This window comes from Anopheles maculipalpis, chromosome X (assembly GCF_943734695.1).
Source record: "Anopheles maculipalpis chromosome X, idAnoMacuDA_375_x, whole genome shotgun sequence".
NCBI classification, from domain to species: Eukaryota; Metazoa; Arthropoda; class Insecta; order Diptera; family Culicidae; genus Anopheles; species Anopheles maculipalpis.
Window position 1 is genome coordinate 7,948,672 of NC_064870.1, and position 24,915 is coordinate 7,973,586.

The following is a 24,915-nucleotide window of genomic DNA, read 5'->3' on the forward strand; positions in this document are numbered from 1 at the left end:
GTTCCGTTCTCATATCATGAAGACTAGCTATTCGAGTATGTGCTATCAACAAGTTCAGTAAGCAATTCGACGACCGGCGTGACCTGGAGTGCCGTTATGCCACGAAGAAGAAGGATGGTTGTAAATAGGATGTTACAAAGAGTTATTAGGCGTCTTTAATTTGAAGCTTAAGTATTGGAACTTCCATCATGATCTTTGCATGCTCTGAATACATATACAATGGACGCTAGTTTGAGGCTCCAGGTTTGATCGAGGTTTGAGGTTTCATCGTATAACAATCTGAGGACGCATCTCCGCACAAGCAGCACACATTCTGCAAATTTCTGTAGCATGCCAAGGACTGTGAGTTGGTTCAAGCGTCTCATAACTCGGCAGCAAATAAGGCTACAATTTGTGCAACCCGTTTGCTAACCACTGCCCATCGCTCACTAGAGGGAACGCTTAGACTTTTCGGCGGTAGCATCTCTAGCATCCAAAAATAACCTTCCTATGGTTTTCATCCGCCACTCGGGTTTCTCTCTTGCTCTCCCATTTTTGCTCTCCTAAAACTGCTCAAACCCAAACGCGAGGAACGAAACAGTCGGTTCGAAAATCATTCGAAGCTAAACTGCAGCGACTGGTAGACCGGGTTGCGAGAACGTCTGCAACTGTTTGGTACGCGCGCGCGCGTGTTAGCATGGGTTGATCACATCGCAAGCGTTCGACATTTTAACCGCTTTCACAAAGAGATAGAAACAACAAAACCCGGACTACAAACGCCGTCAGCTTTGGATTCGTCAATTGCCTGTTTGGGGGGTGGGTGAGAATTAATTAATTGTAGTATTGTGGGTGCGTGCGTGCGTTCGTGGTTAAACCGTTGCACAGTCGATCGGTGATCCGTGAAGTAGTCGCATCGATTTTTTGTGATCGCATGTGAGCATTTGTGTGTGTGTGTGTGTATGTGTTTTAAAAGGCGCTTGTGTTTGCTTGAGGAAGCCCGGTGAGGAAGCAGAAGTCGCTGGCCAGCTGACAGAACAATGTTGGCACAATCAAAGTCACCGAGTCACTCAATCAACCAGAACCGTACAGTGTGCCAACTCCCGCACCCAAATGCGTGCTAATGCGTGCGTGACCGCCGTGCGTAATGCCGAGCGTGAAAAGGAAGATTCGAATTTTTCGCCACAGATGCCTCAGTGTGTTGTTGGAATTGCGCATTTGGTCTAGGGATATCTATAGCATGAGAGCAGAGGAAATTATGTGCTGGAAGAGGTCAATGTTACGTTCATATAAACAAGTCGCTCACATAATCTTAATATAGGAATTCAACATAGTACGCAGCAGCTGTATGCGAAGTACACGAGGGCTTCTTCGCACACAAAGAATCGTATTCTTCTGTAGTTACGCCAAAACAAAAAAACCTAAATAATCTCTCAAGACGTTTCCATTCTTGGGGCAGTTCTTCGTTCGACGCTGCTACTCTTCCTGATATTTACATTCTTCTGACGCTTCTCCTGCTGAGCGTTTTCGTAGGTGGTGCAGAGTTTTCATCACCATTCCTGTGTGTTTTGGTAAGACAAATTAAGTATGTTGAAATGTTGCGTATTGCCAGACTCGCCAGACTTGAAACGTGGTAGAGATTAGCGTTAATGGCGCTATCTTGATCTCGACCTAATACGACTAGGTTTGTGCTTATAGTTCTGAGGTTTCTCAACAGTTCTGATGATTGTGAAACGAAGCCGCATACAAGATGAGGTAAATGCACAGTGAGTCACATTTGCAAAAGAATCTCGACCGCATACCAAAGAAAAGTGTTTTCCCAAAGTGAGAGACCAAAGCCAAGCAGAAAGGCGTCAGCGCGATGAAGCTGTGGAAGTCGAAGAAAAGTGTCAGCGCTGGCTCCAGCAGCAACGGTACGACCAGCTGCGTATCTAGCTCGGGCAGTACGCTCAAGAATGGCGGCAGCATGCTGTCGAAAACGTGCAAGTTTAGCAACGGTAACAGTGGCAGCAATCAAAGTAGCAGCAGCAGCAGCAGCAGCAGCAGCAGCAGCAACGGTAGCAGCAATGGTCACAGCAGCAGTGCGCTCGATGACAGCAGTGCCGAAACATCCTTCATCAACCAGGGCAGCACCGTACCGGGTTCGGGTGGTGAGCCGGGGTCGGGCGTTGGTGGTATGGTTTCCGCTATGGTTCAGCACTCAACCGGAAACATGTTTTCGGGTAAGTTGAAGACAAATCGAAGCGAGAGACATCGAGCGACGATTTACATATCGTGCCGCACGACCAAGCCGGGGAAAACAAAACGTTGATGTCTGATGAAGTCTTCGGGAACTTCCCTATCTAAATATTACACGAAACTTTGCGTAGCAAACGATTGGCTAAGACTTTATCTTTATTGGAGAATAAACATGCTATCGTAGGTGCTGATGAAGCTTGATAATAAAGCTGCGTTGAAACTACTCTTTATCTACATAATTGCAAAGGGTTTCTGTCAAAAGTGACAGAGAACCTTCTTCTCTGATGGCTTACTAAACTAGCTGTTAATACCGCGCAGCGGGATAGCCAGTCCTCACTACGGGGAAACGGTACGGATGCGATTTGAACTCCGGTTCTTGTCGTATAACGAACGGCGCCATTGTTGCATCATCCAAAGGAGCCTGACGTAATAAATCGCTTTCTTGGTCTACGGAATGTCAAGGATTTTTTGTCAAAAGAGACATCCAAAGAGACCTAACCTTACAAAAAGTCTCTTTCTTGTTTTGCAGAATTGGGTATGAAAATGGCCGCTGAAAAGTCTCCCTGGTGAGTTAGTGGACTTTACAGACTTGAAAGTCCAATCGGTATCCTTTTTAGCTAGCAAAAGGTCAATCGGTATACACTCCAATAACGCCATAAAGTAAATATCAGACGGTATCCACTTTGCGCCCAGTGGACTTGTTCATAAACTTGAACAAGGAAGAGCGTTTTGGCAATAAAGATTCAAAAATATTACCCAGACCACAAAGTAGAGCGAGAGTGACAGTTACGAGCGTCAGATCTGTCTTCCTTCCTGTGACCTGGAGCCAACTATTCAGATCTACAGGCCTGTATGGGATGAGTGGTGTGATATTATTCTAGTTTAGAATAACTGCTAGAATAACTTACAGCGGGGTTTACGGGTACAAGGATTCTTCTCTCTTATATTTTCTAATCTCTCTACATTCCCGATTCATCCGATCTTGATTACTCTGTCTGTTTATGATATCCGCTTCTCTGATTGACTACGATGACCGTCACACACCTGTGAGAAGTGCAAAACTACAGAGCTTTGGACAGAGGATCCGGATCCTAAAGTGGACGAGGATTCCGAGTTAAGAACTATAAATGTTGGCTGCATTTCAATTGACCACCATCTCACACTTTTTATGACTGTCACAAAAAGAAGAAACAAAAGTCAAACAAACGTAAGTTCGATGAGTAATGAAATACGCCAACTGCATCACAAATGTGTCTTGGTCTCGTCTCCCTTAATGATAATGGTAAAAATAAAACATTTACTGCACATTTGTGTCACTCTGTCACGACTGCTGATATAATTGAAACGATCAAGTATAAATAAAAATGCGCTCTTGCCGTATTCGGACCCGCATTTTAAGGATTCCAACATATTAATGTGTACATTACAACAACAACAAAAAAAAAAGCGGAAGTTAATAGAGGCAACCGGGAGGCAACAAATAGGCGTACGCCAAGCAGTGCGCAATTGAAAGACAGACCCATCCTAATCCCACCAAACAGACGCTTCAAGCATAACGTTCTTCTTCCAAGGGTGCAGATCCCTTACGATAACTCCATCTCTCTCTCTCGCGCTCTCATAAATGCGTAGGTGTGCGCACACTACCTCGCTACCCACGCACCCATGCTCATGCTTCGCGGTGGGGGTAGAGAAGCGACTTAGCCAGAGTCATCTCCTGTGCGCTAATGTCACATTATAAATAATATCATCGAAAGCGCTGAAGTGGGCCTGCCGAAACGCCGGCATGAAGCACTGAAAGAAACAAACACCAGCCAGCCCGGTCATACGCTCCAAGCGCACGCCTGATGAATTTGTGAAACGACCGAAGATTGAATTCGACGCGCACCTAACGTTAAATTGGGTTGTGAAGTATTTTTACACCCCCTGGTTGTGAGACATTTCTAGATAGCGGTCGGTGACTGCATGGTGCGGAGCATGGGTGGCGGTGGTGAGCAATAATTTATCGGTTCGAAACACTGTGTGCATCGTGCTGCTTGAGTAAAGGTAGCATGAGTCAAATAAGGGTGTTGTTGTTTTTTTGGGCAACTGTTGTTATTTGTCGTCAGGGTCGGATTCGGCTGGCGAGTCATCATGCTGCTATGGTAGGAGAAAACGTATCTTAACCGAAACTTCAAATAAGAAAGTGCAATGTCTCTAGGTTTAAAAAAAATCGTTATTTGTTCGCAAGATAATTTCAAAACAAATATGTCCTCAAACCGCTCAGCAAGCAGCAGGATACGCTTATCATTGGAACTTGGTATATTGGTATGTCTACGACCGAAAACCGTACTCAACCAACAAGTTTAGACCAAGGAATAGGGCCTGGATGGATACTCTTGAAGCTGGTGAATTGAAATATAAGCCTCATGTAACTTAGACCTCTGGTGGGTATCTCTTCTATCAGGATATACGTTTATGAAGAAGGATCTGTTTGCTTCGACCTTCAAAAACGAGGACTCCCACACCGTGCAGCCATCCCAGGTTCAGAATCCTTCGAACGAAGGCTGCAGGGTTATCCTGAGGGGAGGTAAGGAATTTGCCGAATCGCCCGCGAGTTAGGGCTGATTCAATTTGACTCTAAAAAGTCGATTTAGATCTCAGTTATTCCTTAGGTACTAGGGCTATTGGGTGAGATGAAGTACTTGGAATCAAATCCTATCCTGACTGTTCCTACGTAGTGAAGACAGGCTATCCAACTTTAACTTCTACTTGACTTAACGACCTCGACTTGCTGATATCACGTAGTTGGGTCACGTCAGTCCTCACTACGGCGGAACGGTCTGAATAGGATTTGAACCCCGGGTCCTTTGCGTCTACCAAAACGGACCCATGTGTTATAGTTACAATACGTAGAATTAATAGTTAAAAGAATGTAAAAACATTTTTTATTGCCCTTGCGTACATACGGAGCTAAAACTCATTAAATTAATTTTATGTTAATAAGATAAAAAAAAACTCTGGAGCCTTGGCCTATGGACTTGAAGCTTGGCGTCCGTTTTTGTGACTTGTTCTGGTGCAACTTGTGTTTGATCGGGTTGCACCTATCTGGAGCAAGAAAAGTCATTTTGTGATTTGTTGTGTCCTTGATTTCTTGCACTCTTATCAGGCCTAACTTTAGCATTAATTATAAATACTGCTAATGCTGCTTCTGCCTATCACATATCCCGACTATTCTCATCACATCAACGCTATATTTGCACCCTAATTTAGGCCCCGTTTGTTACATACCGGGTCGTCTTCTTCTTTTTCTTGGTTTAACGGCCTCTGACTTACTTGAGAATTGCCCGATACCGAGTAGTTGGTTAGTCAGTCGTCACTACGGGGGGACGATTCGGGTGGGATTTGAACCCCGGTCCTGCCGTTTGAAGACCGGTGCCGTTGTCGCCTACACCACCGAGCCGACCGGGACATCATACCACACAAAAAGGGGTTTTATTCGAGCGTACTGTAAAATGTATGTAATTTATACTGAAAACACTACACAGTACACAGTAGCGAGCCCTATTACTGGAAAATAAATAAACCCTTATCGCTAAAGTATGCGTTTGCGTGACAAAGAAAATCATTTAAATCCTCAATTGTCTATGAAGGGCTGCTACCGATTAGTAAAATTTGTATAGAAACGTCAAAGTTGGGGTAAAGTCTACTCTTGTTGCCCGTTTTAGCGTGTAAGTCAGAACAGTTTTTGGAGAGAATCGTCTCACTGCGAGTGATAGCATCATACCCCACGGACACACGCACTCAGCAAGAGAGAAGAATCTTTTTTTTTTTTGTTGGCAAATAACTAATCTTGGCACATTTCCATTTCCGTCTCGGGCGGCGTCGCCTGCTGTGGCTCCCAGAAGGCATGGCGCCAAACAGTGCCCAGCAGTACGCTCGTACTACTTTGCCAGTGTCGCCAGCTGGACGGGTTTTTGCCGATGCCCAATTCCATCTTCCCAGCACTAGGCGGTGTTGGTGTTGTTTTTTCTTTTCATGCCAGAAAAAAGCAATGACCGAACCGGAATGGCGACACATACATTTAGTTGTACTTCGTTCAGTTCAGCGGCTGGCCGGAGATCAACGGTTTCCTAACCGTAAGCGTTATACAGCCGGCCAAGCGAAAAAGGGTTGCTTCCTTTCTCCGTAAAGCAATTGCTTAATGTATATTCCGACTTACTACTCCGAGCGGTGCGATTTGACCGAGGGGGGCTTTTGTGTAAGTGTGTGTGTGTGTCTGCGGATAGTATAAGAGGGCATCCCGGCAGGCTGCGGCCGACTAGAGCAAAAACCCATCTTTTTCGCTGGTAATGCCAGGCCCCAGGATAAGGAGTTGGAGTTGACTCGCGGAACGTTTAGGTTTGGCTTCCAGAGACGTCGCGGCGTTCATCACTTTGGCGCTGAGTAATGGGAGGATGCATAATTATAAATAAATGACTGTGCGTTGCAGATTGTGCTGCACTGCGTGCAGCAGCAGCTTCTTCCTTGCGTGCGGGGTCAATGATCTGCCATTAATCACCGATCTAATGATATAAAGAAGCGAGTCGTGCTGGAAGAAGTGGCTGGAGTTTATATGGTGGCTGCATTACTGTTATCTTGATTCTTGCTTCACTCGGACGCTCGCACGAACTGAACTAAAATGAAGCAAAAAACGGATACAACAGACAGACGAGCGCAGTAACTGTTTGTACAACTAACAGCGGTACAGTTTGGAGGAAACTCTTGAATTGACAGAATACAAATACAACTCATTTGCAACTCGTGAGCAGACGAATGCCGTGTGCACTGTGCTATTTGTACCGACATTCCATTTCTAGCCCATTGATTTGTTTTGACGTACGGGCACGAACGCCATGATCCATAAAGCCATCAAAGTGTGACCTCAATTTTCCTGCCCCAAGTCACGAATCAAACGTTCGACCAGGAAATGGCTGTACAGTGTCGGAACCATAACTCGTGGCAAACAAGTGCCCGTACTCGTCGATCGTTGGCGGGCAAGATGTCCGATTTGATCCATTTCATCATGGCGTCTAGCTGTCCGATACTGTCGGATATCGAACGATGGTTGGATAAACAATGAAAGCCTCAGACAGGGAAACGGAAAATAAAAACGCGTTTGTGCAAATAATTCTGCTATGGCTAATGGTTTCATCTACCGCAAAAACTCTTTTACTAAACCAATGTTTAGCTTTCCGGAGCTTTTAGTAAGATATTCGTGGGACAAATGTCATTAAATTACAATGTGTCTGATTTTGTGTGTGTTTTTTTTTTGTTTGCAGCAAGTGATCGCGCAATGAGTCCAGCCCAGTCGGAAGACTCGGGATTGGCGGCAGATCGTGGGACAACGTACGCGACGATCTCGGTACCGCGCGACAATGGACAGATCGGTATCGTGTTGGCAGGTACGAATAGTTGTTAAAGTATGCCATTTAGAAAGTAGACTGATTTTGACGACACTTTGAGTCCTAAACCATCAGTCGAAGAATTAGATTTGAGGATGCATTTTCGTAGTAGCAGCTTTACTCCCTGAGCGGTAAGAGTTGAAGGCGTTAGGGCTCAGTCGTCAGAGCTGCTATCGAAAAACATGCAGAAGTCCTGCATCGGAGGACCTACTCCACTGGTTCAGTGGATAGTATGGAAGTGCATCATGTTTGAAATCCGCATCCAAGCAATAGAATCCATTCCAACTATCGTTGCACATCTTGCAGAGCGTAGCGATCTCTCCTTTCCGCCGATGGTGGAATCCATCAATGGTCCCGTAGCCGATCTGCTCGCACCCGGCGATCGCATCCATCAGGTCGACGGTGTATCAACGATCGGGCTGACAAACCAACACATCTTCAGCATACTGTGTCACGGCGAGGGCCCAGCAATCATCGAGATAGAATATTCGTTCCCCGAGTACAGTGAGTCCGGCATCAAAAGCGCCAACGCTTCACAAACACAAAGCCCCTCGACTCACTGCGGTTTCACTTCCAGTTTCACAGAACAGTCTCTGCGTGACGACAAAGATCGCACAGATCACGGTGGAGCGGGAAAATGGTTGCCTGGGGCTGACGCTGCGCGGTGGCGGCGAGTACCCGCTGGTGGTGACGAATGTACGCATGAACGGGCCCGTATTTAAGACGGGCCAAATCAAACCGGGCGATCGGGTGCTGCGTGTGGACAATGTACGTTGCGGTTGATTCTTCTGCTGCTTAGCAACTAACTCCGGTGTTTTGCTTTAGGTATCGCTACTCAACAAAAGTCTTGCCGAGGCGCAACACATACTGAAGGATGTGCACGTGTCGGGCTACACGAACCTCACGATCGAGTATGACGTGTCGGTGATGCAGACGGTCGAGCTGAGCATGGGACCGTTGCTGTTGGAGATTGAGCGTCCGCTCAATGAAAAGCTTGGCCTGATCCTGAGCAATTACTCCAGTGCGGTGAACCTAAACGATATCTATCACAGCAGCTACAAGCTAAATGAGGTGCAACCGGACGGCATATTCATTGCCAGCATACTGCCAGCCAGCATTGCCGACCGGTAAGTGTGGGGGTAGCCGCGGTAGCTCTCGTATCATCGTGACTAAAATGAACCTTTCCTTTCCTGCCAGCTGTGGAGCCCTGTCGGTTGGCGACCAAATACTATCGATTGACGAAAATACGGTCGACAGTGGTGTGTGCTCACTGGAGGAAGCTACCGCCCTGTTGGACGCAAACTGTGTAAAAGGCTACACGCAGTTGCACATACTTCCTGCCCATATGCTTGTACGGCGTCGAGGTACGTATATGAGAAGTTATGGACTATCTTGGTAGAGGTTGAGGCATCCTCCCAGGGGAAAAAAAAAAGAATTCAAAAAGAAAACGATTTTAATTAACGGAACTCTGAGAACTATTCGCTCCAAAAATCTCCCATCCGTGCTTTGGATGCTAGGTTCACTGACATCCTGATTCCCTTGACGGTGCGAGTCACATTTCATCACGTTTTTTCGTTCTGCTTTGGAAGAAGTGATCATTTTACTGCTGGGGTGCGTTTGTGCCTTACATACCCGCCCGGCAGAGGAGATGCACGACCGGAAATATAAAGATATGATGACACTTATAATTTGCCATATGTAGCTTGACTTCCTGCGCTTCTTGCAGTGGGGATGGTTTTACTTAGTTTGATGCAGATATATCAGACGTACCTAAAAAAAAAAAAAAACTGTTGACAGATTTCAAAATGCACGGCAGTCTTGCCCCCCCCCCCCCCCCCCCCCTTCTAATGTGCTATATGTGCTCTCTAGATGGCGAAGTCTTGTTGAAACGGTCCGCCGTTCGTAGTCTGGACGTTCCAGACTACTCTCCAAATGTCCCAACGGAGTCACATGATCCGCGAGCGAACGAAGTTGGAAACACATCAGTGACTTTATTGACATAATAGTCCGCGTTCTACATTCTCGCCCGACTTTACGACCCATAAATCCGGAGTCCGAACTCCGGACACTGTATTACGCAATAAAAATACGTAAAACGGCTCATTAGAAAGTGAAAACGTCGGAGAAAATGCTGCGATCTCGGCGTATGTGTTTGGCCGCGTTTTTTTTTTTAATGTATCGCAATTTACGAACCAGACACGAGATTCGCGAGAGGTCCATTTTGTATGGCCATGCCGGGGTCTCCCAAGGGGTTTCTGGAGGATAAAATCTGATCCAGGGTCAATGTTTGTGTGTGTTTTTTTAGGGCATACGGGATGACGTGGGTTGTGCAATATTATTTAATATTGTTGTTATTACTCAATACAGAGTTGCGATATAGATTTGCTTTGTATGACGCGACTACGCCACGCGTGGAAATGTCCAGAATTGTTTTGGTTAGGGTCCGCATTTAAGTGAACCTAGCGCAAAAATAAAAAAAACAAATGGAAACCCAGCGCAAAGAACAAACGTAACATCCGCGTGTAGGATGTCGCACACGCACTTTCCTCTTCGGTAGTGTGTTTTCTTTGGCGACACAACACGCCGCCACGGTGGGATGTTATTTTTAGACTCATTATAATTTGTTTTCTTCCACTACGGGCGTGATATTTTCTTTTCCTTTCCCTTCTTGATGCTCTTCCCTGGTGGTCGCTTTTTCTTTCCTTTCTTATGCTTTTTCGGATGCTGCGGCTGGGGGACGCTGTTGCTACCGGGGCTGTCAAATGTGCGATGTAGGAGTCGACACAACCATCGTCGACGCTGAATGATTTTGCGGCGCGGTAGACAAGACAAGATCACCGTTGGATGAGGAGTTGCAAGAAGAACAAGAAGCAGAAATGAGGGGGGGGGGGAGAGGAAAAAAAGGGAGACGAGATCCACACTTTCCACACACTTACGGGGAGCGTGTGGTGCGCATGGGGTAGTTGATGCTGCTGCGTCACTGCCGGGACCTTTCATTTAGCCCGACATTTTCCGAGAACGCCAGCACGATTGGTATTGCGCACCAAGACTCAAAGTGCACCGCGCTTTGTGTGTGTATGTGTGTGTGTGTGTGTGTGTGTGTGTGTGGTAAAGAAAAAAAAGAAGCAGCATCTGTATCCATGAACCACTCATCGTATCTTGCCCGCCTATAAGGTATGGCGAATGCGAGGGAGACAAGATAGAACTGCGCGTCATATGACGAAGAGATCACTTGGAGTGACAGCTGCACGGTTAAGGGCTCCTTAATGCGCTTGACGAGGAATGACAACGGCCCTCGGCGGGATCCTTTATGAAGGCGTCTCTCGGTGGGCAATCCCAATGGGCAATAAAACTGTTCTGTGTGTGTGTGTGGGGCTGTATGTATTTAAGCGTAGTGATCTAGCCCCTGTTGCGACGTTTGGATTTGGTATATTTGCTGCTAATTTTATCTTTTTCGGTCGGTGTATGCTGCTGCCCGGTGCTACGCTGCTCCATGTGCCGCTGCTTTAAAGGTGCGCGCACTGTGGCGAACGTCTTTCGCCTTCGAATGTTATTAATTATTTGCTATTAATTAGTAGACGCGCGCGATGGCATTAACTTTGGCGTTAGAAAGTTAATGCTGCCAGGTTGATTTAATACACTGTCGCTGGTTTCCTTTTCGTGACACAGTCACTGGGCGTTCCGGCGACGTTCAACACTGGTTGCAAGCATTGAGATGTCTGAAAGGCGGTAAGTTTAGCGTTGTTAAAAGTTGTCTAGACTAGTCTGACATTAGTAAACAACAAAACTTGTGGTTTCGTTAAATATCCGAACTTTTATGTATAAAATCTCTGATCATCTTTTGCCTCTGGTTTTGTACTAAATTAAAAGTCCTGCTGTTGCTGGCTTTCTTGTTATTAATCCTGTGTATGCAGAATTCTAATCCTAATCAGAGAAGCGACTCCATTTCCCAAAATCCAGAAGATCTGGAGAAAAAACTAATGACAGATTTCAAAATGCACGGAAGCTTTGCCACCGAAGTGCTATTTTCAAAATTCAGAATCTCTTGTGGGTGTCTTCTGTCTAATCCCAATCAGAGAACCACCAACTCAGAGGACCATCCCAACATCCAGAAGATCTAGTACCATCCAAGATCCAAGATCCCGACTGTTTTGTATGTCTTCTATCCAATACTTTCGTTACCTCTCGTAATCCGATAACCAAATCCCATTTCCAAAATCCGGAAGATCTAGAGTAAACCAAGGGTTAAGATCTAGGCAGTCCTCTGTGTTCAGATCGATTCATTCAAGAACTCTAAAAGTTTGGAGTCAAACACTAAATGATATAACACTTAAACCATGCAAACTAACTACAGCTTGTTCTATTGCGCAGGCATTTCATGCTCCAGCCCGCGGTACGGCTTTAACACGGTGGACTCGCGGAAAAATCTCACCAGCAACAACAAACACAGACGATTGTTGCGGAAAAGCTCGCTACCGCAAACAGCCGAGGACGGACTGCTCCATCCCACCGTCGGTCTGTGCCGGGCGGAAAAGATACACATCATACTGGACTGCTCGCAGGGTTCCGGCATCTGTCTGGGGTCGAAAACGCCGTGCGGCCGTGGTTTCGTCATTGCCCAAATTCTACCCGACTCGGTCGCGGAACGCTCAGGCTGTCTGCAGAAAGGGGATCGCATTATTGCGATTAACAAAATGTGCAACCTGGACGTGAACGCGGTGCGTCAGATTTTGGGCGACTTTGGACCGGTGACGGTGGCGAACCATTACCACAATCAAGCGCAAACCTCGAACTGGGTAGAGCTGGAGATTGAGTTCGATATGGCAGACGCGGTGGTACCGGCGAGCGGTGTGTTTAACATCAAGCTGCTCAAGCAAAGCCGTTGTGGGCTTGGCATCACTGTGAACGGTAATGCACACGGTTCGTTTATTATCTCGGAGGTAAAACCGGGCAGTGCGGCACATCGAACGGGGTCGTTGCGAGCAGGCGATTTACTGATGGCCGTCGACAACCGTCCTCTGCAGCATTACAATCTGGATCTGCTGTTGAAAGAGAGCAAAAATGAGTTCATAACACTGACGGTAAAGCGCAACTCGTTGCCAGATTTCTTGTTCGATGCGCAGCAAAAGTCGTCCGGAATTTATGGCAGCGCAGAGGATAGTGCTTTTACGTATGGAAGCAGGTGAGTAGTCTGGTGTAAGGGTTTGTTTCGCTGCTAAGGACGGCCCTTAACATTTGTTTCGTGTTTTTTTTTCTCGTATCAGATATACTGATGTAACGACGATGCTGAAGATGAACAACAATACCGAATCGTACCCGATAGAGGATCAACTACGTCGCCCAATGTGGTCTAATACACCTTCCTACGATGGAGTCGGCACAAGCCAGAGCACTGGAACGCTGAAAGCACCCGCACAAACCGGCGGCAGCACCGAACATCTACCCTTACCACCGGCCCATCTGCTCAACGTGGAGAGCGAACCTGCCGAGGACCGGTACGACGACATTATGCACTACAAGATGGTGTCGATGAATATCAGCAACACCAACTACGTCGGTTTCGGTAGTGCCTCTACGGCGTCACCTGATAACACGATCGCGTATGCAAATGAACAACAACCACCACCTTCACTCCCGCCACAACCGCTACCTGCGGCAGCATTACCAGCAGAGGACGTGCGGCAACACGTCTTTAACGTGCGACTCGAGCCGAACGGTGGCCCGCTGGGTATAACGCTTGCGGCCAGCGAAGATCTGCAGAAACCCATCAAGATTAGCGCCGTGGCGGAGGGTGGTGTGGCGGCAAGCGTTGGCCAACTGCAGGTGGGCGATTGTTTGCTAGCAATCAATGGAGAAAGTGTCAGCGGGTTACCACTCACCACCGCCACCAAGTTGCTGCAGAAGTTTGAAAACGTGGTAGACCTGCAGATCGCACGGTCCGAACCGGTGGCAGATGGGTTAGCGTCGGCAGTGTACGCCAAGGTACAGCGCAGACCCCGCAGTCCGTCGATTAATGATGCTGCCTCGAACAACTCGTACGGGCAAGGTGGTACGCCGGGTAACTTCCAGACGATGCATGTGACGCTGTTCAAGGATCGCGTATACGATGACTACGGCTTTTCCGTGTCGGATGGACTGTACGAGCGTGGAGTCTACATCAACCGTATACGGTCCGGTGGTCCGGCTGATCTAGCCGGTCTGCTCAGACCGTTTGACCGTATTATACAGGTAGTTGAAGCGGGCCCTTTAGCATCAGCAGTACTCTATCTAAATCTGTTACACTGCTTTTTTTCACGCTGCAGGTGAACGGGACAAAAACGCAGGACTTTGACTGCTGTCTAACGGTCCCACTGATAGCTGCGGCTGGTGACAAGATAGAGCTGGTCATACAACGTACCCTTTCGGAGTAGGGCTATAGAACATGGATGGGAACAGCACACCGTACGCCACCTGAGTGGTCAACTATCTGTAGTCCCCGTTTTGCTTCCTTTTTGTCCTTCCATATCACTCTCTCTCTCTCTCTCTTCCTTTTCACTCTCTTTCTCTCTTTATCCTTCCAACTCTATTCATTTTCTCTCACTCCATTTGTAATGTTTCCATTCGCCTAAACAAAAACATTCAGCTTCGGAACTAATATGGCGTATTTATTAAAACAAGGTCTCTTTAATGCTCCACACCACTAACGTATTAGCGTAACAACTTAATTTAACAATACAACAATACAAATTGACAATAAAAGAGAAACAGAAACAGTCTCAAACTACTACCACTACTACTAAGACGTGTTGTTGTTTGTTTATTGCTTCAGAACGGTAGTCTGTCCAAAGTGCATTACGACGCTGTTACCGGATGTGCAAAGGTGCTAGTTCTATTGACGTCACACTTCATCTGGGAAGGAGGGGGGTATGTCGGGATTTTCTTATCATATCTACTAGAAATTCTTTGTTTGAAGTTCAATTTCTATTAACCATAATTTATTGAACTGTACAAGAATTCGTGCCTTGCTGTGCGATGGTTCGCTCTACGCCCTATATGTTGGTCACTGCATCGCTACCAGAATGTCATAATTAGGCAGACCTATTATTAAACAATTTCTTCCAATTAAAACCACCACGAACACACACACACACACGCACATATATTCGGTAAAGTAGCAAAGTAATGCCGATGCCCACCCCGCATGGTGTTCGGCAATACGTTTGACTTCGACAGCATCTTGCGTTGAGGGACTCTTCAGTTGATCTGTTGAGCTTGCTTACTGCTCTCACCGTTTGTCTTGTGCAACGTCTCTGTCTAACGGGCGCATCAGGCGCCCACCGGCAATGAGTTGCGGCGAGCGTGAGTATAAATTCTCCGCATGCTTCGTAAAGACGTGCGGCATCGAAAGCTATTTAAATCGCTCTCATATATGAACGGGATCGACAGCGAGCAGACAGCATCTCCGTCTCAGTGCAATACCCCTTGCGGACGAAAAGGGTACGTTTAAAGGAACTTTTTTAAACGACGCGGAAGTGTTGGAAGCGCTACGCCACATTGGCGCAAGGGTTTAATAAGTTTGGTAGCGAACATGTGTACAATCTAACTGCAGTGTGTCAATCAGAGGTTTCTACGACTGGTTTAAAGTACCTCTGCAGCTCGTCCATACATCTGTAGCGGTTCTCGTCAATCATATCGTGTTGCGAAATACTTATCAGCAAAAGTTTGGAGGAACAATTCGGCAGACTGAACGAACGTGGCGTGGAGCAACGGGTGTGGCATTTATTATTGTAAAAGTTTGCGATTAATGCTCTGTGAGCATTGACCGCACTACGGCTGCATTGGAACGATGGCGTCGGAAGTATTCTTGAGCGCATTTTTAGCGCTATCCAAGTTTACGTACAACAACACGGTAAACGGTAAACCTGATTAGCCGAAATAGTGTACCCAAGCGAGCAATGTTTGACAATGATGTCTTCTTCAACTCCCCCCCCCCCCACACCCTTCCTCCCTCCCCATCTGCAGGACCGGGATGTTTCGCAATGTTTGGTTGCTATCCGATCGAACCACCGTGGGTTAGCGAACGACGGCCCATAGCGCTGTATCCGAAGTCGCCGGAGGAGATAGGCGTGCGGTTTGTGTTTTTCAACGCACAGCACCGGCAATATCCCAAGGAACAGAACCGATACTCCAACTACATAGACGTGCCAGATCTGGTGGATGCTACGAACATTAATCCGGATAAAATGATTTACTTCATCACGCACGGATTTTTGGAAAAGGGAGCTACCAAATGGGTAAGTGCACGTTCGGAAGAATGCATGGCTAATAGTGCTCACCCGAATCCCTATCTTCCTGGTGGTCCTGTGCAGATCGAAAAAATGATGAATCGTTTGCTGGATAGAGAGCCGGAGTCTACGGTTATTGTTATCGACTGGGGTCCAGGTTCCGATCCTCCGTACAACCAGGCGTGTGCCAATATAAGACTGGTGGGTACTATCACAGCGCACGTCATCATTGAGATCGCGGTAAGTTTTGCAGGAATTCTGGGGATAACGTCTCGGTCAGTATGGCTTATTACTCCCGGGTTTTTTTTCCCCCCATTCCACAGCAACAAGTCGGTCTAAAGAATCTCGATAACGTGCACATGATTGGACATTCGCTCGGTTCACACCTGTCAGGCTACACGGGTTACACGCTGCGCAAAGAGTACAATGTGACACTGGGCAGAATCACGGGACTAGATCCGGCCGAACTAGCGTTTGCCGACACGGACGAGATGGTACGTCTAGATCCTAGCGATGCGAAGTTCGTGGACGTGGTGCACAGCGATGCAACACCGTTCGTGTCAAACATTGGGCTCGGCCTGTACGCACCGATCGGGCACGTAGACTTCTACCCGAACGGTGGCTTCAATCAACCGAACTGTCCGGTGACGTTTTGGAAGGAGCAGAATCGTTTTGTCTCGAGTGTGTTTCAATACTTCAGCTGCAGCCATTCGAGATCGTACATGTATTTCACCGAGAGTATTACGACACCGCTGCAGGTTGTGTCCTGTGGTTCGTACGAGAGCTATAATGCGGGCGAGTGCTTTGACTGCAGTGCAAGCAATGCGCTGTGTGTCGAGTTTGGGCTGAACAGTTTGGCCAGCTACCGGGAGTTGATCAGTCAGAACAAACTTATACCACGGCAGAATACACCGATACAATTCTTTTTCAAGACAAACTCGTACGATCCCTTCCTGATGCCGAATGTGAAGATCACGATAAAGATAGCCGATACGCGACAAAGCAGACAGTATGGTGCGGAGATTGGGAAGATCTTTTTGTACATTTCTGGACTCGACGAGGCTGAACCGAAACGTATCGACTTCAACGAAGAGCCTAGGTAAGTGTGTGTGTGTCTATCTACTGTTATGGGCAGATTTTTGTTGAGTTCCAAATGCTTGTCCCTACAGGTTATTTGAGCCAGGACTGAACTACTCGAGTGTCATCGCGGTACACAGCAATATCAAACCAGCGTCGGTAAAGATCGGCTGGAAGTATGAGACGAACTTGCTGAACCCGCTCACATGGCGGCTTCTCTCAGCACCGCGTGTGTTCATCAAGCAGGTACAGCTACAGTTCTTAACGCACCAGACAACACTGCAGATGTGCCCGTCAACGGGGACAGGCATCTCCACCAACGAGCTGGGCCTATTTACCGAGAACAATTGTAAACAGAAACCGGACCGGGGATAGCAGCCGATCGACGTAACCTATGCGCCTCATCATTTACGTTAATAATAATTTAAATATCTCACATCGAAACTAAACTTGCACACAACTTGATCATCGCCCAGGGCAAGTTCCGCCCCGCGGCCAAGTCCGCCTTATCAATGCAATGTATTGTAATTAAGGAATGTATGTAAAACAACCTCGTATAAATACACGTATATCAACAAGCTCAATCTAACCGTACCGCGGTGCCGGTCCCTTATTTGTAGCGTGTCGGCGCGTTTCAAGGTAATCTTCGGTTTGCTGTAGTGTTGCGCACTTGATAAGCGGCGAACACACGAGGCGGCCAAATGTCAAAAGCCGGCCTGCTGCGTCCTGGTTTGTCGCGCATCGCAATCCCACGGGTACGAAGGGCACCGCTTATCCGCAAATCCGTGTTTACGAATCATCCTTTCCAGCGAGTGGTTTTGAACTTTGTGTCTTCGGGATGCCTAACGCCAAACGCTCTATCAGTGACGCGAATGACGCGAGATGCGTACACTCGCTTGCGAAAGCGCACTTGTGGTCCGTGTTCGGGTGCAGATGTTCTTGAGAGCTGCGTGTGGAACGTGCGGAACGCGTCATCATTACCTTTACCACACTGAACTTGCTGCTGTTCAATGGACCGCTGATGATGCGCTGATAGTGGAGCGCCTGCTGATGCTGCGAGCAGAAGCGATGGATGAGCGACTGTGATTAGCGGCTAGTCGAAATGGGGTTGCATGCTTTTTACTGATGTTTTTACTCATCCAACACAGGTCCACTTGGGATGGTAGCGGTTATGACGGGTGTACAAAACAGTCGTGGACAAAACAACAAACGTCGGTTGTTTTTGCGCTGGATTGTGGAAGCGCTCAGGAGGTCTCGTCCTGTCAAATTCGGTTTCTTTGTCTTAGGATCTCTACGTACAACTATAAGACAAATAGACGAGTTAGGAATTAATAGCGATTCTGAGGAATTAGACATATCCATAACGTGTCTTGAACATTTAATCCCAACAAGATCCTGACGATTTGTTTGTGTCGCTTGTGTTGATTAAATGTTATGATCTTATTGATTTGGCATTTCCTCCTTAGTTCAGTCCTATTTTGGCTGTTGCATGTTGGTTGTTCAGATGGGTGTAATTGTGGTTGGTCCGGTACTATTGTTGTGGCTATTGTGAAGGCTGGTTGTTTGTTTCCGGGTTCTGATGTGTTGGCTATTGTCGACTTTTTGCCATCCGGGACAGTAACAAAACAAAGAATTGTTAGGACAGCACACACATTTATCTGCCTGCGTTGCAGTGTTCTCCAGTGCAGTCCAGCAATGACATTCCAAGCTCAATCTAGTCAGCGTTCAATCTAAGGCTCTATCCCACAGCAGCGAAAGCGACTTCACTACTCTCGAGACTGAACCCGCCAAAAGCTTAAAGCTCCACAAAGAACCCCCTTGGACGGCAGTGTTGGAGTCGCCCTCGATTGCTGTTGCCCAGTCATCGGATCACCCGTGGCACTACAAAAAATACATTTAAGACATAGGCAACACAACATTTAACAAAAAAGGAATTTTGGAATACGAATATGGATTGAAAGGATACTAGGGATGTGGAATCATATGACAAGACCGCAGTCTCTGACGAATCGGTAAATGATCCTCATGTAGGGGAGGCCACTGGTAGCCAACACTTCTTCAATTTAAGTACCCGATATTCTCGACTGCGCTCAACAAGGAGGGTCCCGCGATTTCAAATTCCACGCAGGACCACAGAAGGTGATCCACATCGTGGAATCCGTCACCGCAGCCACACAGTTTTGTCAGAGGGACACTTGCGGAGATATCGAGAAAAGGAAACGCCCGACTTCACCCGCCTCCCACATGCTCTGCCAGCGAGACAGGAAAAGTTGCTGTGGAAAACGAAGGAACTCCTGGGCCGAGATAGGTCGGTCGTAAAAAGCGCCTTCTTTGACGCCTGTTTTGGCCAGTGAGTCTGCCTTCACATTGCCGGGAATTCCACAATGAGAAGGGACCCAAATTAGCGAGATCCTAAACGCCTTATCGAACATTGTGCCAAGCAGTTCAATGATTTTTATGGTGAGGAAATCCTGACTCTTAACAGCCTTCGGAGATCTCAGAGCTTCAATAGCACTAAGGCTATCAGTGAAGATGAAGTACTGGGCCGAAGATCTCGCTGCTATCATCAATAGTGCGTAAAATATTGCGGTTAGCTCTGCGATGATGGCTGCCTCAATTTGAAAAGTGCTTCGGTGGACTCGCTAAAAACACCAAAGCCAGTGACCTCCTCAGAGGATAATCTATCAGTGTAGTACTGGCTTATTTGGTCTAAATGGCCATACTTGTTCATGAAAATGCCCGGAACTACCCTGTAGTTCTCAGGAAAGGCAGTATGATTTAATGCCTGTGGCGCGCTAGGATGCACTTGTAGGACAACAAAATCTTCATAAATCTTGAGGATTTCGCTCTTAGAACCTGTTTCTAGAAGCGCTTCTATTATTTTTTTATTATCAAGGGATTTGGTACTGAACAACGGACTAGAAGGCGAAGCATTTCAAAAAGTAGCTTGAGCGGTATCACTCCGGTCATCACTTCTAGGGACATGTTGTGTGTAGATTTCATGCTTCCTAGTGCGATCCTAAGACAGTGGTACTGTAGCCTTTCAAGCTTAAGTATCAACGTATTGGATGCCCAATGGAAGCATATGCTTCCATATTCCAATACGGAGAGTACCGTTGTTTTATACAATCTCAGGACGTCTGATGAATGTGCGCCCCACTAGAATCCTGGGACTGTCCTTTGAAAGTTGATTCCCTTACTGCATTTTTGCACCAGATGGGCGAAGAGTGTACTCCAGTTTAGTCTAGAATTGAACCAAACACCAAGGTATCGAAAAATGGTCGGATCGTGTACATCACCTCTCGGTAGTTTTTTTTTTAGACGTACTGTTGATGGACTGCCACAAGGCAAGTGCCAGAACAACTCGGCGGTAGAAGCGGCAAAAAACTCATTTTCATAATCGATAAGAAATGCTCAGCTGACGTGCTGCGGCTCTTATACGGGTTGTGAGAGAGTACTTGTACTTGACATCATTGTTGGCATCATCAAAACTGTTCGATTACATGCCAACTGTAACAATTTTGTGGTTTGTTTTTGACGGAAGTAGTAGCTTTGCAGACATTTCCTCTCCTCGATTGTGGCACAAGACTGCTCATCCGCTTCCGCTTATGCGACTCGCTCCTCTCATTGGGATCTGACCGACTGTTTCTAGGACTTAAAAACACCGTCACTACTACAGCTCGCTGAATCTACTACCCTTATCAGTTGGGTCTTTGTCTCCGAGACATCGGCCGAGGCGGATTCTCGCATGTATTTTACACGTACGTGTGAAGCTCTTGGATCTGATGTGATTCCTCGGAATCGAAACAACTCAATTTGATGCTTGTCTGCTGTTTTTTTTTTCGTTGTTGTTTGTGTAATGAGACTAAACTAATGGTAGAAGCTGCTGCTGGTGTGGCAAGTGCCCTTCGCCTTTAGTCGGCCGGAGGCCATTCATCAGCTCGGTATAGTAGACGTGTGCGTGATTCGTGTTGGACGACTTGGCACGTTGACGCTGCGCAACGATCAACCAAAGTAGGAACAGAGTGATTTTTGGGTCTATCCTTGCTGGCAACCGTGAAGGTACAGCGCACCACAATCAACCATGGAGATGCAGCTGGCAACAAGCAATATTACGGGCTTTTGGCTCCAAACTGTACTGTACATGATGCACCATGAGTACAACAATTCGCTTATAAACGTTATCCACAATAAAACGCTTAGTGCGGAGAGCAATATGACAAGCGGTAGGTAATGGCGGGACAGTGGCGCGGGATGTGCGGCGTATTAAACTTTCCGAAAATCGTTTGTAAACAGGTGAATTCTCCCGACCGGAGCATACGCGGTGTTACGGTGTCTATGGATGTTTCCCGATTACCTATCCCTGGATAGACGAGAAGCGCCCGGTCGCTTACCATCCATGGTCACCCGCACAGGTAGACGTGCGGTATCCGGTGTTCGTGAAGTCTAACACTAACTATCCGAAGTTTATCGACATCAACAATCCGGCCAGTGTGCGTCATCTCGGCATCAATCCGAACGGGCGCATCTATTTCATTACGCACGGCTACGTAGAGTCAGGCGACCGACCCTGGGTATGTGTGGACCTTCTGTATGGTACTGTTCGTCACCCTCGAGGCTCGTGAAACGCTTAAAGTTGATGTGCTCTGTTACAGATTCAGCAAATGGTGAACGCCCTGATCGACAACGATCCGGACCGGACGGCTAGCTGCGTAGTGATTGACTGGCGGAAAGCATCCAATCCACCGTACACGCAGACCTGTGCTAATATTCGGCTGATCGGTGCAATTACGGCACATGTCATCTACTTGCTATATGTACGCTGTAATCTTTGCTAGGTTTTTTGTTCGCCATTTCTCTAACTCACCGTGGTTGATTCGGATCCTTGCAGGAAGAGCTAAACCTAAAGAACCTGGACAAGGTGCATCTTTTGGGCCATTCGCTTGGATCCCATCTGTGTGGATATGCAGGCCACCATCTGCAGAGCGTGTTCGGGCTAAAGTTGGGCCGCATCACGGGGCTCGATCCTGCCGAGCCACTGTTTTCCGATACAGATCCGCTGGTACGGCTGGACCAGAGCGATGCAAAGTTTGTGGACGTGATACACTCGGACGCATCCGAGTGGGTCAGCAAGGGCGGACTGGGAATGTATCAACCGATCGGGCACGTAGACTTCTACCCGAACGGTGGCTACAATCAGCCGGGCTGCAGTGATCCGATGAAAAAGTTCATCAGCAAACACGAGGATTCATTTTTCTGGGGGTTCCAGGAATTCTTCGGATGTAATCATCTGCGGTGCCATCAGTTTTTCACCGACAGCATACTGCACAAGTGTCCGTTCGTTGGGATCGCTTGCGAATCGTACGCGCATTTTCTGCGCGGTGAATGTTTCGAGTGTGACCGGCACGGTCACTACTGCATCGAGTTCGGGCTGAAGGCAGAGGAGAGCTACAACAGGTTGATAGAGAATGGGGTGCTGAAAAATCCCAACGCTCCGCTCAGCGTGTACATGATTACGGGGGCCGACCCGCCATACTGCCGTAAGTATTGGGGAGCTCTGGTGGTGGCGAGAATTGGACTGCAAGTTGGTTTCATTTTTGCAGGATCTCATTTCCGTGTTACGATGAGCGTTTCCGACGACGAGGAGAGTCTTATACACGGTGGCGAAATGGGTAAAATGTCGCTCGAGCTGTTCGGTGAAGGTGGTGTACGGTCCGGCAAGATGGACTTCTCCAAGAATCCGGTATACTTCGAACCAGGCGGTAACTATTCGGCGATTCTCGCAGGGATGCACGTTAACAAACCGCTCAAGGTGATGCTTACCTGGGAGTATCGGACCAATCCGCTGAATCCGCTGACGTGGCGTTTGTTGGTGGTGCCGCGCGTCTACGTACAGCGGATCGTTGTGCAGATGATGGAAAATCGGGCCAGCTTTGTGGTATGTCCGCTGAATCATGCTCCAGTGAGGGCTGATCAGGAGAATGAGTTTAAAGGTGAATATTGTGCGTAGAGCTGCAGGAGAAGAAATTCCAATAAACTGAGCAGGACTGGTGAGAAATGAATGTTCGATGAGCGTGGGAAAAACCACCAAGCAAGCGTTACATATCGATATCTATATTGTGAATTCTTTGGGGGAATTGTTGGGTCCTCTTCAATGCCTGCTTTACAAAGATTCAATTTGTTGTACTGCACGAAAAAAACATATCCTTAAAAACTTCGTTCTTAAACTGCACGAAAGCTTTCATATCGTTGGCAAAGCTTTCACATTTCAAAAGCTCACGATAAAGCTTTCTTTGCACTATGGGAGGGCTGAAGATGAAATATAATTATTATTTAATTGTTTTATGGATTTAAATAATAATATGAATAAACTGTGCTGTATATTTAATCAATTTTAAAGCCAAACCACAAGGGACCAAAATAATTAAAACGAAAAACGCCCTTGGTTTTCTACCTGGCTTGTAATTTAGGTTTGGTATTAGGTTGTTTGTATTATGAATGATACTTGTGCTACACATACAACTCCGTCAGGTGCTACACCATCAAAGAATGTAGAGAGGTTAGTTAGACTTTATTTGTTTCTGCTCTGGTCATAACATCTTGTTGCTTTTGCGTTAGGAATCATTTCACAATGAAGCATGATTCGGGGTTTGGTTTTTTTTTTAAATTTCGTTATAGCGTATTCGCGCGCTCGCGATTTTAACCCATCTTTATATTTCGCTATAGCGTATTTATCAGTGTTTTTTCTGTTTTTTTCTTTGTAAATGAATCTGCATGTTTGTGTATTATATGTCGTGTATGTATGTGAGATAGAAAGAGGATGAAACGCCAAATCGTGGCGGAATGACTGAATTTTTTATGCATCGTATTTCTAGACACTTCAGATTCACTTGTGTTAATGAGTGTTTGTGTGTGGGTGTATGTAGGGTTATTATTTTTCGTAAGGTTGCGTTAGATAAGTTTTTGTTTAGTTTTCTTTTGCTGGTTGTTTTTTTTTTGTTATTTTTGGTTTGTTTTTTTTTTAGGTTTCGGGTTGGCACCGATGTTGCATTCCACTAAGTTGTACATCTATCACGATTGGCCCAAAAATTCTATTAGCTAAACGTTTTGTTTGTCTGTTCTACTAAATCTTTAGAAGACTACCATTGTACCCTACACACTACACTTGTCAAACACTGTCAAAACGATACGGCGCTTTATAAATACTCTTCATTGTACAGCTATCTAAAACGGGCTACAAAAGTACGCACCAAGGCTGTTGTAATGGGAAGAGACGTACAGAAACAAAACCATACGTTCTGGACACTGGACACTGGTCTTTGGTGGATCTTTTGTTTCTGTTTCTTCTAAAAAGTTACGGAGAAAAACTAAACAAACTAATCAGCAACAATCATGCGGTATGAATGTTCCGCGTTCGTAATAGAGTTTCCTTTCTCGAGAGGGATATCCTGCTGTTTGTCCAAATCCTGTACCATAGTGCAGTCTACAGAATCAAGTGGTCAGTTGGGAGACGGGACACACAAAAATCTAACAGATTTTTTTTTATTTTTCCTGGCCGAAGGTACAAAACATACATCCTACAGTACAGCATACACCGAAGCATGCGGAAAAAATGCATTCTTATGCGCGTTTGTTTAGTTTTGTTTTTTGCTTTCTTTACACGATTTTGCTTTCCACAATCATTACAACAAACCGGGCCTGCCGTGACCCGGTAGAAAAGGGGGAACGGGGATGGGTGAAGGGGATGGCGAGCAAGATAGTGACACCGGCATTACTGTGGTTCATCAAACATCTATAAACACACCGCTGAGAAGTAAAAAGCTATCAGGTTTCGCTATCGGCGCCATCATTTTACATCTTAAATTTGGTTGGTTCTAGCACGTTAGTTGTGTGTGTGTTGGCGCTTGCCGCTTATTTTTGTGTTGTCGGGAGGAATGGGA

The 24,915-nt window shown here is 46.6% G+C and overlaps 4 protein-coding genes across 4 annotated transcripts in view; all 4 read left to right on the forward strand.

Annotated features, from left to right (window-relative positions):
- Positions 1–24,915, forward strand: part of LOC126561166 (prothoracicostatic peptides) — a 244,615-nt gene that overhangs the window by 191,324 nt on the left and 28,376 nt on the right. The window lies entirely within an intron of this gene.
- LOC126567592 (glutamate receptor-interacting protein 2) lies at positions 1,838–14,044 on the forward strand. The gene is made up of 9 exons (XM_050223811.1): positions 1,838–2,198; positions 7,512–7,634; positions 7,941–8,138; positions 8,212–8,402; positions 8,460–8,761; positions 8,832–8,998; positions 12,006–12,816; positions 12,899–13,862; positions 13,937–14,044. The coding sequence occupies exons 1-9, from the start codon at positions 1,838–1,840 to the stop codon at positions 14,042–14,044; spliced, it is 3,225 nt and encodes a 1,074-aa protein (XP_050079768.1).
- On the forward strand, positions 15,449–17,350 carry LOC126563105 (pancreatic triacylglycerol lipase-like). Its single transcript, XM_050219726.1, has 5 exons — positions 15,449–15,529; positions 15,636–15,907; positions 15,983–16,138; positions 16,222–16,997; positions 17,068–17,350. Exons 1-5 carry the CDS (start codon positions 15,460–15,462, stop codon positions 17,348–17,350), a joined length of 1,557 nt encoding a protein of 518 aa, XP_050075683.1. The 5' UTR covers positions 15,449–15,459.
- Positions 21,050–22,986, forward strand: LOC126556985 (pancreatic triacylglycerol lipase-like). Its single transcript, XM_050212582.1, has 5 exons — positions 21,050–21,201; positions 21,272–21,549; positions 21,631–21,792; positions 21,867–22,515; positions 22,579–22,986. Exons 1-5 carry the CDS (start codon positions 21,060–21,062, stop codon positions 22,983–22,985), a joined length of 1,638 nt encoding a protein of 545 aa, XP_050068539.1. The 5' UTR covers positions 21,050–21,059; the 3' UTR covers position 22,986.

Bases quoted from the DNA above. Each gene is read 5' to 3' on its own strand.
- LOC126567592 (XM_050223811.1), top strand. From the start codon at position 1,838: ATGAAGCTGTGGAAGTCGAAGAAAAGTGTCAGCGCTGGCTCCAGCAGC. The intron at 7,635-7,940 runs GTACGAATAGTT...CACATCTTGCAG, and splicing joins GATCGGTATCGTGTTGGCAG to AGCGTAGCGATCTCTCCTTT. The intron at 8,762-8,831 runs GTAAGTGTGGGG...CTTTCCTGCCAG, and splicing joins CCAGCCAGCATTGCCGACCG to CTGTGGAGCCCTGTCGGTTG.
- LOC126563105 (XM_050219726.1), top strand. From the start codon at position 15,460: ATGGCGTCGGAAGTATTCTTGAGCGCATTTTTAGCGCTATCCAAGTTT. The intron at 15,530-15,635 runs GTAAACCTGATT...CCCCATCTGCAG, and splicing joins GTACAACAACACGGTAAACG to GACCGGGATGTTTCGCAATG. The intron at 15,908-15,982 runs GTAAGTGCACGT...GGTCCTGTGCAG, and splicing joins AAAAGGGAGCTACCAAATGG to ATCGAAAAAATGATGAATCG.
- LOC126556985 (XM_050212582.1), top strand. From the start codon at position 21,060: ATGGAGATGCAGCTGGCAACAAGCAATATTACGGGCTTTTGGCTCCAA. The intron at 21,202-21,271 runs GTAGGTAATGGC...GTTTGTAAACAG, and splicing joins GGAGAGCAATATGACAAGCG to GTGAATTCTCCCGACCGGAG. The intron at 21,793-21,866 runs GTACGCTGTAAT...GGATCCTTGCAG, and splicing joins ATGTCATCTACTTGCTATAT to GAAGAGCTAAACCTAAAGAA.